This window comes from Penicillium lagena (genome assembly GCF_028827675.1).
Source record: "Penicillium lagena strain IBT 129212 chromosome Unknown utg000001l_segment0_segment0, whole genome shotgun sequence".
In the NCBI taxonomy this organism is placed as follows: domain Eukaryota; kingdom Fungi; phylum Ascomycota; class Eurotiomycetes; order Eurotiales; family Aspergillaceae; genus Penicillium; species Penicillium lagena.
The window spans coordinates 2152912-2165165 of NW_026623222.1; the positions used below are offsets into that span (position 1 = coordinate 2152912).

The window sequence follows — 12254 nt, forward strand, 5'->3', positions numbered from 1 at the left end:
ACCTCGCTAGGAGACGGCGCGGGAGTGGGTCATAGATTGAACCCCCATAATGGGAAAAAGGAGTTGCCTCGACCTTTTGAAACAATGAGAGACCTTGTATAACTTCTATTTTCGATTGCGATTATATAATATTTATTTTGCCGGCAATAAAACGTTTTGATCAAAGGCCACTATCGTCTGCCTTAGTTGCGACCTATGCGTGATTGCTTTGAGGTCGGTCATCACTCTGATTGGCTAAGTTGCTGATTTGAAGTGCCGCCATATCTTGGCTGCTTGCACGATAGGCACTAGCTCTCTCTCGGCCGTGGTGTAATTGCGTTCAGCCACAGTGAGACTGCGGGAGGCGTTGCTGATTGGTCTGCCGTCCTGGTACTGTGCGAGTCTGTCGGAGGTGTGTGATCCGCACTATGCACGTGCCTGGCGAACTTTTTGATTCGCCAGAAGGTCTCTTGGAGCCTGGTCCGACCTGATGGGTCTATTAAGAAAATGCTATCATCAGCTTGCAAGGATAAACTACATCTGACAAGATTTAAACATCAGAACTGCACGGACACTGTTACTTGACATACAGGTGAATTTCTGATTTTATTCGCTGACATTTTTCCTCTGACTGGAGGACCACCAAAGCACCTTCGTTCAGACTTACATCCGCAAAATCTTCTTAACCCGATATCTTCGGATGAACTGCCAATTAATATTACACCTTATAAGGCTGTTGTAATTGTTGATTGGTGAACAGCTAGTTGGAGTTATCCCGCATCTTGGTAATACTTTAACCTCATCCAATAGATTTTCCAATGAGTTGATAATTCGGCAGAAAATTTTTGGAAGAATAGATCTAAGATGGTCCAGCCTTTGATCTTGTTTCTTTCCTCGCTTTCTGGAAGCATCACTTCTTAGCGGCTGTTCGCAATTTTCTTCGTCACCCTCGTGCTGCTTGATTAGGTAGAAATTGTAATTTCCTCCCCCTGGACCAGTCACGGGAGTTAACGGCTGAATGAGTTGACGACGTTCAGTTGATTTCATCATGCACGACAGCGATGGCGCCATCAAGAAATCGGTCTCGAAGTGGGAAAGCGCCTTCCTGGCCCCGTCTGTGACCAGAGAATTCGCAGTCTGACGCTTACGAATCCTAACATTAGCGTACCCACTATATCTGAGTTAAGCTTTTAAACCCGAAAGCTTAGGGCAGCACGTCTGCTGCTGTTTAGCTAACAGTAGTATATATCCAAGGTCGTAGCCCACCGCAGCTCAGCCCGATGGCGGTGTGTTGAATCTCCATTACCTTATTCATATCTGGCTATCCTTGCTTCTTTCTTCTTGTCTCGCCTGCATTAGAAGCTCAGGCATGCCGTCCCGCGCCCAAGTGCAGGAGCTGGCCAAGGACGTCCTGAGGATCAAAACTGCGAAGTCCAACAATGCCGTGCTGGACCCAACAACCCACGGCGAGTCCATCTTGTCCACTGACACGCTCTTCGTCGAGGAGGAACCGACCCTGAGAGAGTGGTTCGGCAGCCTTATGCCGTCACGCGAAGAGCTATTAGGCTATCCGCGTCAGCTTTTTCCCTTCACACAGTGGATTGACCGGTATAACCTGAAATGGCTGTACGGTGACCTTATCGCCGGTAAGACACCACTGGGGACATGGTGTAATGATGAATAGTATCAGGGCTGACGTGGGATTAGGTATTACCGTGGGTGCCGTTGTAGTGCCGCAGGGCATGGCATATGCCATCCTGGCGGATCTCCCGCCCCAATTCGGCCTTTACTCTTCTTTCATGGGTGTCTTGCTCTACTGGTTCTTTGCTACATCGAAAGACATCACTATTGGGGTACGTTTGATTAAGCCAATCTAGAAAGACCATACTGATTGGTGTAGCCGGTGGCCGTCATGTCGCAGATCACGGGAAACATCCTCATCGAGATGGCTAAGACGCATCCAGATATTCCCGGCCACGTCATTGCGTCGGCGCTCGCGCTCATCTCCGGCTGCATCATCTTCTTTATCGGTTTCATTCGCTGTGGCTGGATAGTCGATTTCATCTCGTTAACGTCTATTTGCGTCTACATGACGGGCTCATCACTGAACATTATAGTCGGCCAGGTCCCAACCCTGATGGGCATCACAGGCTTCTCCACTCGGGACGCGACGTATCTCGTGTTCATCCATATCCTTCAGCACCTCGGCCGTTCGACGCTCGATGCGGCCATGGGTCTGACCGCTTTGGTCCTCCTCTACGGTATCAGATATGCTATGAATATCTGCAGCCACAGGCTTCCCAGTCGACAGAAGCTCTTCTTCTTCCTATCAACTCTCCGGGTCGTCTTCGTCATCCTCCTCTACACTATGATCAGTTGGTTGGTGAACAGGCACCACCGGACAAACCCCAAGTTCAAGATTCTCGGAACGGTGCCACGCGGTGAGTAGCTCGTCAACTCAGCATGGTGGTGTGAGTGCGTATTGCTGACTTGACGCTAGGATTCCAAAATGCCGCGGTTCCGCATATCGACACTACCATCATTAAAGCTTTCGCTAGCAACCTGCCCGCAACAGTCATCGTTCTGGTCATCGAGCACATTTCCATCTCAAAGTCGTTCGGTCGGGTCAACAACTATACGATCAACCCCTCCCAGGAGTTGATTGCCATTGGCTTCGCGAACATCATCGGTCCTTTCCTCGGGGCTTACCCTGCTACGGGTTCATTTTCTCGCACTGCCATCAAGTCCAAGGCCGGTGTGCGGACCCCTTTCGCCGGTGTTATCACTGCAGTCATTGTCTTGCTCGCCATCTATGCCCTTCCCGCTGTCTTCTTTTATATCCCGAGCGCTACTCTCTCGGCTGTCATCATCCATGCTGTGGGTGACTTGATCACGCCACCGAATACTGTCTACCAGTTCTGGCGTGTGTCACCCTTCGAGGTGGTAATCTTCTTCATTGGCGTTATCGTCATTGTGTTTTCCACCATCGAGGACGGGATATACACCTCTATCTGTATTTCGGCAGCGTTGCTTCTCTTCAGAGTTGTCAAATCCAAGGGTCACTTTCTTGGGAGGGTTAAGGTGCACTCTATCATTGATGACCAGATCATCGGTGATACTTCAGCCAGCGCTGAAACTACAAATCTCTATAAAGGAGCGAACAGCGACACTGGGATCGGTCGCAACGTCTTCCTTCCGCTCGACCACAACGATGGATCCAACCCGGAGATTGAGTTGCAGACCCCGTACCCGGGTATTTTCATCTACAGGTTCTCTGAGGGATTCAGTTTTCCGAATGCGAACAGGTATCTCGACGACTTGACGGCCCATATTCTGATGGCTACACGTCTTACTAGCCCGAATCAATATCCCCGACCTGGAGTAAGTTTTCAACCTCATTTTCGGAGCTCTTAACGGAATTCTGTTTTTAACATGCATAGGATCGCCCATGGAACGACCCCGGCCCGCGTAGGGGCAAATCAGTTGATACGGAGGACAATCGTCCCACGCTTCAGGCCATCATCCTCGACTTCAGCGCCGTGAACAATATTGATATCACTTCGATGCAAGCACTGATCGATGTGCGCAACCAGCTAGACCGCCATACATACCCTAACAAGGTGCACTGGCACTTCGCCCACATCAACAACCGTTGGACCAAGCGTGCCCTTGTTAGTGTCGGCTTCGGCCATCCGACGCCTGGCAGCCGGCTGGCTCAGCAGTGGAAGTCCATCTACAGCGTGGCAGATATCGGAGGGGCCAACCCTGCCACTGTCGCCGCAAAAGCCATTGAGTTCGATGATAATACGAAAGATGACGAGATTGTGGAGTCTGGTGGCGCCCCCACCTCCGCCATCACGGGCGAGTCCAAGCAGCACATCACACCGACTTACAATGTTTCTCAATTAGAGCAGCCGCGCCTTCGCATGGCAGCAGTGCACGGTATCAACCGGCCGTTCTTCCACATTGATCTGACCAGCGCACTTCAAAGCGCCGTTGCGAACGCCGAGTTCCATCGGGATCTAGAAGACAAAGGCGAACCCCATGGAGATGTTTAGTTCACCAAGCAAAGAGACACAGACGTGCGCGTGCATGTATAGCCCATATAGGAGCACATATTGAGCATTGGGGCATTTGAGCCTCTTTTATAATATTAAGTTCTTCGTGTATAGGCGCCTTTTGTAAAAGATGATGAAAATTAATTTGAAATGATATTGGCAATAATCAGTACATATTTACGAGTTAACCTCCCACGCTGATCATGCAACTCTGAGCCAGCTCTAGTACCAGGAATTTAAAGCACATCTCGAGCGAGGGTTGCAATCGTTAGATCGATTTTAATTGTCCTTCCAGAACGGAAGCAGAGAAATATTAGTAGTATCTATTTAAAGATTAATATTAGACATATTAAGGCGTAATCAGCCTATACCACTATCAAGATACTTAAAATACTTAAAAAACATGCCACTCTCATCATCCAAATCCCCAGCTAGCACAATCTTAAACTGGCTTCCAATCAACCCAGTCGTATAGTCGACTGTGCTACCATGCGAAAACTCCAACGAGGGCTCATCCATCACAACCTTCGCCTCCCCGCCCGCTGCATCCGTCGTGGCTACATCTTCCTCGCCCTTGATGATGGTGCCTTCTTCTGCGTCGATCTTGTTCGCGGACTCCAGGGACATCATGTACTGGAAGCCGTGGCAGCCGCCGCTGGTGACGGTGATTCGGAGGTGGTGGTAGGGGTTGTCTTTGTGGTGGCGGAGGGGGAGGTGGTTGGGTCGGTGATTTCGCGGAGACGCTGGGTGATGAAGTTATTAGTTAGATAAAAAGTTGACAGTAAACGAGAACCATGAGTGAGTGAATGACCAAAAAAAAAAAAAAGAAAAGAAAGATATACATGCAACAGTCAGGATTCGCTGGTGGTCACCCACCCAACTACTAACTGACCGGCGTGTGGCTTAAGTACGGCTGAGCGGACGGGAAGCCCTGTTCTCCACACCCTGTGGTCGCATGTGCTAGATTCTTCATTCAAGATATTGATGAGTGTAGCCCTGTTAGTGCCCGCCTGGGTGAGAAGTTTCGCGGCAGTGATTGAGGAAACCATATCTGAAATTATTTTGCATCCGTCTCTAAATTCGTAGATCCAGTCGTGCTATATTGTGAGACATTTGAGCTACCGAACAGTATCGTATCCATCCTTTGATAATTTCCAAAAAAAAAGGTGAACCTCGCATTTACTTGTAATTCTCAATAACCAAAGTCTTCGTACTCAACCTTTCTTCCTGCTAGCCACTGTAAAATGAGAGCTTTCAGCTCCGAGCCCACACACATATACCAACCGGTCTCAGCCTCCTTGCGAAGCTCAACGATGTCTCGCTCTTGAAGCCGCCTTCTTGTAATAGACACGTCGGCATTAGTAAGCTTATTGATTAAAGCCTTTTTCCTGTCCTGATTTCCCAAGTATGACTCGTTTCCAGTTAGGAAGAGCTTGGTTGAGGGGATTAGTTCTGGGTGTTTCAGGAGGGTGTCCAATGCTAATTCCACGTCATCGACCCGTACAGACCACAATACCTGTAAGTTATTGAGTTGGGTCTTTTTCAACGACGATACTTGCCCAAGGAGTGGTGTTATCCCGATCCCAGAGGCAATAAACACAATAGGGCTGCGCTTGTCCTCAAAATGAAAATTCCCGCCGAAGCCAAGCAATGGTAGACTAAAGGCGCTATTCACTTCTTGATGAAACAAGTAGTTTGTTGCACGCCCAACATTGCGAATTGTCAACTCGAATTCTAGCGACCCACCGGCTGACGATTCTGGGGAACTGGAAATAGTGAAGGTTCGAATGTAATCATCATTCAAGGACCGTGGATCTTCGTCCCGCATGTGACTCCAGCCTTGATCAAGATCATCCGCAAAAGAGAGTGTAGCGTATTGTCCAGGGTTCCATGCTTTTGAGATCACCTTTCCTTCTATGCGAAAACGAAATCTGGCAATTGTGGGAGTGAGACGCTGGAAGTCAATGAGGACAGCACGATTTAAAGCGTCTGCCCTAGTCGTGCCCAAAGGCTTGTCTAGTTCTTTTTCCCCGCTGGCATATCTGATAGGAGGGTTATAAGGGGAAAAGGCTCCAGGTTTCCCTAAAAAGGAAAGACCTTGAAGAACAAACCTGGAGGAAAGGACTGTGATCTTGACGGCAAGTTTTGAGTGAGGTAAAATATCAGCGGCGCTCTCTCCACTGAGGACCTGAGCCTCTCCCGTGAGATACAGGACGTCGCCTGTGTCGAAATCTGGTACCGTCAAGCCAGCAAAAGGAGTCATCTGAATGTTCCCAAGAGTCTGGTAAAGACGATTCCCGGAGTACTCCGGATATATAAGGACTGCGCCATTCGGGCTATTGGAAAGTACTCTCACAAAGCCTGGGGGACCACCACGGTGATTGGTGTCCATATCTTCACCAGCATTTGACGATGAAATGAAGAATAAATCAGCCTTTTTAAGCAGGTCAATTGCTTGCGGTGGTAGATTGGGAGAGTCTGGCAACGTTTTGGGGTCGGATAAATTGGGTATAATAAATTTCTCGTTGAGATATTTCGGGCAGTTGGGGAGGCTTGCATCAATTTCAAAAAGTAGCTGTGCCCGACGTGTTTGGCCATCGTAGGAGACTTGCCCGGCTCGCAGCCTCCCGTGAAGCTTCACTCTCATTCTGCTTTCCAGATCGATAGCCAAACCGCCTATAATGGGCTTCTCTTCGTGAAACTGCGCAGTTTGGTTGTCTGGAGTGCTCCCCAGTAAAAATTGTAGGACTGGGTCGTGCTTGTTTGGGGCAGGCGTGTCTACCAAGATCATGGAATCACCAACCGGGCGGGCAACTCCTGACTCTCCCCCCAAAACGGTAGTCCACGGCATTCCCCGGTTGTCGACGATGCCGATAGCAAGCAATGGCGCATGATACACGAAGTGACCAGCACCCGGAGAAAGAAATTGAGAAGTGGGATTGAATTGATCGGGAACATTCATCAGATCATGCATTTTTTTCTCCCCGCTGTGCCACGGCATCTGCTGAGAAAGCGCGACGGATCTCCTTGAAGCAGGCATTGTGAGCAATCCACGGCAAAGAGATAAACTGCCAGGGTAGGAAGAGTGAAGGAACCTGACCCATCTGAACGAGATACGGTTTCTATATCTTTATTAAGAATCTACAGACTCAAGGCCATACGTCATGGTTATTTCTCGACCTTTCCATTAATGATTCCAAAGACCTTTTTGTCAGAAAGCCAAAATGCCGCCACGCCGAGACAATCCGAGAGAAGCGATCCCAACCTGGCTTAGGCCGGTGTCATCATAGGGTTTGGTAACTAATCAAAAGGCGGAACTCGATCACCTGCCCCACCTCAACTTCAACCCAAACTCTGATAAACTATTCGGGTTTGGGACAGAAGACCCCACGTCCCTTTCCACCACCATAGTTAATGATCTATGAACTTGCGTCAATAATCGTGTTCAGAATTGAGATTTTGCAACGGGAGCTTGAAATGTGAGTACTTATGATGGGTGGGTGCCTGAGGTGTCAGCGCCCACCGCCGTAGATAGATAGGATTTCCCTTCTGGGAGATCATGATCAATACAACTTCACTACCCGTTTCGTTTCCTTTCCATGATCTCTCCCCAGGTCTCTGCTGTGACGTCCGACGACCTCCCCTGAGTCGACCGGCCCTCAACTTACGATGTTGCTCCAGTATTTTCCGCCCACTAGAGCCAATAATCCGTCAATGAAAGCCACCAAACTGAGAACAAGGAATACCAGACTTTTTGGTGAATTCCATTTCTCTTCCCATAGAAACACAAACCACATTACATCTGTAATATAAAAATAGAATCCAGAAAGAAACAAGGCAGAAGATATGGACAATAGGTCGAAAATAAATTACATAACTAGCGGTATCAAGATGATGAATCGGATGGCTTCAAATCGTGGCACAAATTGGCCTGAATTCAAAAATTTCGGGCTCTCGACATGATCATTCAGCATCTGAAGTCACAAGCATGCCTGGCAATGCCTAGTACCCTTCCACGAGTAAATTAATACAATTTTAGGGCCTGGGCGTGCTGCCTAAAGGCTGCACAGTCTCTGTTATCCACCAATCCGTCATCTTAATTGTCAGATCACTTTCGAACTGTACCTTACACGCCACTAGAACCGCTGCTATCGGGCAGTATCAGCACCACGATGAGTTTCAACCCCATTATTTCGCAACAGAAATACCCTAGTTCGCATTTAGTGATTTTCTGGGTCTGAATCCGGAGAAAGGGCAACTTGCTGAACCACCTTTGAGTTATTCTGAATTTTCACAAGGTTCCCACAGGAACTTCATCGACGACTACCCCAAGTGGATGGTGTCTTGCCACCCTTAAGATAGGGATTCGGTTGCTAGCGCTTAAACTGTGAATCGAATGTATCGTAGAAGTGGCGGTGAAGATGAGAAAACGTAACTTCCGCTCTTGCAGCAAAGGTGCGGACATCAGCCATTAGTGGAGGATCGCAATTGATTAAGGATCACCTTATTCAACCACTGTTGAATATCTCTCGTCTACCATTTTAGTCATGTCACTTAAGCAGAAAGCCTGTCGCAAAGAGATTATAGCGAAATGGCAAATTGAGATAGTACCAATACCTCGTAAGCCTGCAAACGGGAACAAGACATGTCATCACATTTTGTAAAATGACCTAGACAGGCGACACTGTAATACCAAACGGTTCACACGAGATTCCAAACACTATTCAAATGGGTTATTGAAGAAGATCAGAAAGTTTTTCAAAAAGCATATTAGAAACTTGAAGTGTTCTAGGGGGGCCTACTCCTATCTACCGCCTTCATGCTACTTTAAAGAAATCTACGAATTAGGGCAGAAAGTAGATAAATGGCGGTTAATAAACAGTGGCAGAAAGAGTCTACTCATCCCCGATTCGGACACATCCCCGCTCGGGGTTACGGTCAGGTATTCGAAGGGACGATCATGGAAAACTATACTTTAAATACACAAAAGTCCCTAACGACTATGCACGATTGTACGAATATAAGAGGTGACCCTAACCCAAATTCCGAAAATATATCAAGGATAGGGGTAAAGATATAGGTAGTATACGAATCGTGGCGCAAGTCGAGACCGGGGAATAGTTAGTATACGGCAGCACCAAATTTACTTCGATCTGGGAATATGTAATTGGCCGACGGTAGCTCGCTGTAGACTGGGGAAAGTGTAATAGGACGAGCAGCAAAGCAACAAACCCCGAGGAGCGGGATGCTACATGCAGCTCTGACCATGTACTAAGCCCCCTTTCCAACTTTAGGGCTTCGCTTTCTGCCAACCACAAAGTATCTTTATCTGGACTAGTCTTCGGCAATGCCATGCAAAAGAAATAGGAGTGCCACACTCAACAAATGCGTCTCTTCCGGCCCCCATTCTGGAGGGGCTATACTCTCACGCACGGACAACGCACCAACGCCCTAGAGGGACGGGACGTGCCTTAGCTGCATACATAGCCTCAATCTCGGCTACCCCATCTGCTCTCTCCACAAATGCCTTTTGTCTGGTAAACTAAGCTTGCCCAATAGTATATGGAACACTAAAACTTAGATATAATCAAAAACTGCCAGTTTGTGTTTGTGTATTATGGGACAGCTAGGCAATAATGAATATCTTCGTGGATAATTGTTCGCGTTCCTGTCGCGGCTCAGGTTCTTTGTAGCTAGCACGGGCCGTGTTGCTTGGCAAGGGATTCTCATCCTAGCAAGTGGCTGGACCGGTTCGTCTTAGGGCTTATCCTGCTCCTGTAGTGCCGTGCGACACGCCAAATAATCTAAAGATAGCAAGTACGGAGCCGCAGCAGCCCAATATAGGGCTGTTTGTTTAATTATAAGAGATTATTGTATTCTTTCAGCTTTTAGAGCGAAGGTAGTGCACAACGTTTGCTTTTCTACATATTTTGAAATTTGCAGGCAGTATCCATTATCCATAATGTTGGTTGTTCTATTGACAATATTTTTGTCTTGGTTCCCTATTTTGGGCACCACTGCGGCCCTTGATTCAGGAAATGTGGCGCTAAAGACTAGAAACGGTCCTGGGATGACCGACGCAGATACGGTCAACGCAGTGAAACGAGCCCTGCATGTGGCAGGACTCCAATCTCGCGATAATATTTATCGAATGAATAAGACGACTTTTGCCAAAAGTTGGAAAGATGCTACTTTGTTCCCGTACGAGCTCACATTGATCCTTGAAAACATTTCACTCACAGACTTGCAGTTCCGTGGGCCCTATTGGAATCATATGCTCTACTTGTTACGTTCAAGGCTCGGCCACGGGCGACCTGACCCTCACGGGTGACTTAGATTTGAAGAAGACGATTGACAGTGCTGAGAGCAATGTCGCAAATGTCGCCAAATCAGCCATTCACCAAATAGAGAATTATGTCGAGAGTCTAGATTTTGAACACCTCCCTGCCTTACCGACACTTAACTTGAGCCTTAATCTAGATACCGTCAATGCTCTCCCAGACGCGCAGGTGCATCTCGAGTTCGATGACTTAGAGCTATATCTAGATCTTGATATTCAGTTGTCTGAGCAATCTACCTACACATACCCTCTCTTCAGGACCGAAAGTCCAGAGGGAATCTCTGTTGTGGGCCTCGAGGTCGGAGTCGTGTTCGGTGTTGACTTGGTCCTAATCGCAGACGAGGAGGTTGATATTGGTACTGGCATCCATATCAAGCTTGATGACGGAGTTGCCTTTGATCTGGCGATGTTTAGCTCTAATGTGTCGGATGTTACAATGTAAGCCCTTCTGTGACGACACCCAAGTCTTCTTCTAACAAACGCTGTTTTATCAACAGTCCCGGCGGCTCCTTCGAGTTTCTGCCTGTCACAATAACGGGCAAAGGAGCCCTCCATGCAGCATTGAGCCTATCAGTGGGCCTTGGAGTCGAGATAGGAGACTCAGATTTCCCGTCAGAATTTAGTTCCGGTGTCGAGACTAATGTCTTTGCCTACGTTGCTGATTTTGGAGTGGAAGTCGACGCCGGTCACGATGCTGGTGACAGCATCAACTGCGACCTAGCCGCTGAATTGGAGTACACTTTTGCTCTAGGCGCGGCAGCCGGGGCAACAGTCGCGGTTGACTCCCACACCTGGGGACCGGCTATCAGTACGACCGTTCCGGTTTGGTATACGACTTTGGCTAGTATATGTGCGGAAACAAAAGCAACGCCAGTTGCTTCTTCCCAGATCACTCCTCGTGCAGCGCTAAATCGGAGAGATGATTTAGATGATCTCTTCGGGTCGCCGACGACAACCACAAGTACATATACTATCGTCAACTGTCTCTCCCAAGGGGTGGTAAACTGTCCCGTCAATCTCCAAACAACCAGCACTGCGACGTCCGTCGTCAGTGTCCAATCTGGGTCCTCGACAGCCGCAGTGAACACCATCACGAGTGCTATCCCATTCGGAACAAATGTTCATAAGTTGGCAGCCACGTCAGGAGCGCCTACATCATATGTTCCCTTCGCCACCGGAGGGAGCAGAATCTTAGACGGAACAACCGACGGGACAAGCAACAAGCTTATCATTGGGCTATGCATTGGTCTAGGAGTTCCGTTCCTCGCGGTCGTTTTCATAGGATTCTGGTTAGAACATGTCCCCCATCCATCTACCTCTCATTGTAGCTTGCTAACCATATTTCTTCCAGCTTCTATATCCGTAAGCGCAAACGGTACACTCTTGTCGAACGCAAAACAGAAGTATACGAGCAGGATGGGCAGGATGGGCAGTACGGGCCTCCTGCAGCATACGATAGCCCTGGAACACACGTGAGAATGGGGAGTATTCCTAGAAAGCCGGTGGGCCAGTATTGATTTAAATGGACTTCTACGCGACCTTACGAATGATGAAAGTTTCGGTTTATTCAATCATGTCTGCTTCATGCTACTTGTATATTCGTTGACATACCAGTTACCACCCCAGCGTTTCTAGAACTTAAGCATTACTTTCATAATGTTTTTTAGTTCATTCACCGAGCCAGCCCGGATCTTCTAGCTTGATGCGGGAGGAGTACGCCCATGCTACCCAATGTGCCAAAAAGAGCATTACGATGAAGCTCTCTCGTCTTAGTCGCATAATACACAGAACCAATATATAGCGCATAGATAGATAGTTGTTAGCCCGGGCTCTTAAAATAAAGAGCGGGTGCCCGGTGATGTACATAACATATAACA

The 12254-nt window shown here is 48.1% G+C and overlaps 4 protein-coding genes across 4 annotated transcripts; 2 read left to right on the top strand and 2 right to left on the bottom strand.

Moving 5' to 3' along the window:
- Positions 1-1348: 1348 nt before the first annotated feature.
- Positions 1349-4037, top strand: N7510_000942 (SLC26/SulP family anion transporter; the record flags this gene model as incomplete). Its single annotated transcript, XM_056972870.1, has 5 exons — positions 1349-1625; positions 1687-1832; positions 1880-2420; positions 2480-3360; positions 3420-4037. The coding sequence occupies 5 exons, from the start codon at positions 1349-1351 to the stop codon at positions 4035-4037; spliced, it is 2463 nt and encodes an 820-aa protein (XP_056837987.1).
- A 442-nt stretch (positions 4038-4479) lies between these two features.
- On the bottom strand, positions 4480-5086 carry N7510_000943 (uncharacterized protein; the record flags this gene model as incomplete). Its single annotated transcript, XM_079040927.1, has 3 exons — positions 4480-4484; positions 4526-4780; positions 4930-5086. The coding sequence occupies 3 exons, from the start codon at positions 5084-5086 to the stop codon at positions 4480-4482; spliced, it is 417 nt and encodes a 138-aa protein (XP_078897056.1).
- A 143-nt stretch (positions 5087-5229) lies between these two features.
- On the bottom strand, positions 5230-7077 carry N7510_000944 (putative oxidoreductase, FAD-binding; the record flags this gene model as incomplete). The annotated part of the gene is made up of 1 exon (XM_056972871.1): positions 5230-7077. The coding sequence occupies one exon, from the start codon at positions 7075-7077 to the stop codon at positions 5230-5232; it is 1848 nt and encodes a 615-aa protein (XP_056837988.1).
- A 3111-nt stretch (positions 7078-10188) lies between these two features.
- On the top strand, positions 10189-11894 carry N7510_000945 (uncharacterized protein; the record flags this gene model as incomplete). Its single annotated transcript, XM_056972872.1, has 4 exons — positions 10189-10291; positions 10335-10815; positions 10875-11666; positions 11729-11894. 4 exons carry the CDS (start codon positions 10189-10191, stop codon positions 11892-11894), a joined length of 1542 nt encoding a protein of 513 aa, XP_056837989.1.
- Positions 11895-12254: the final 360 nt, after the last annotated feature.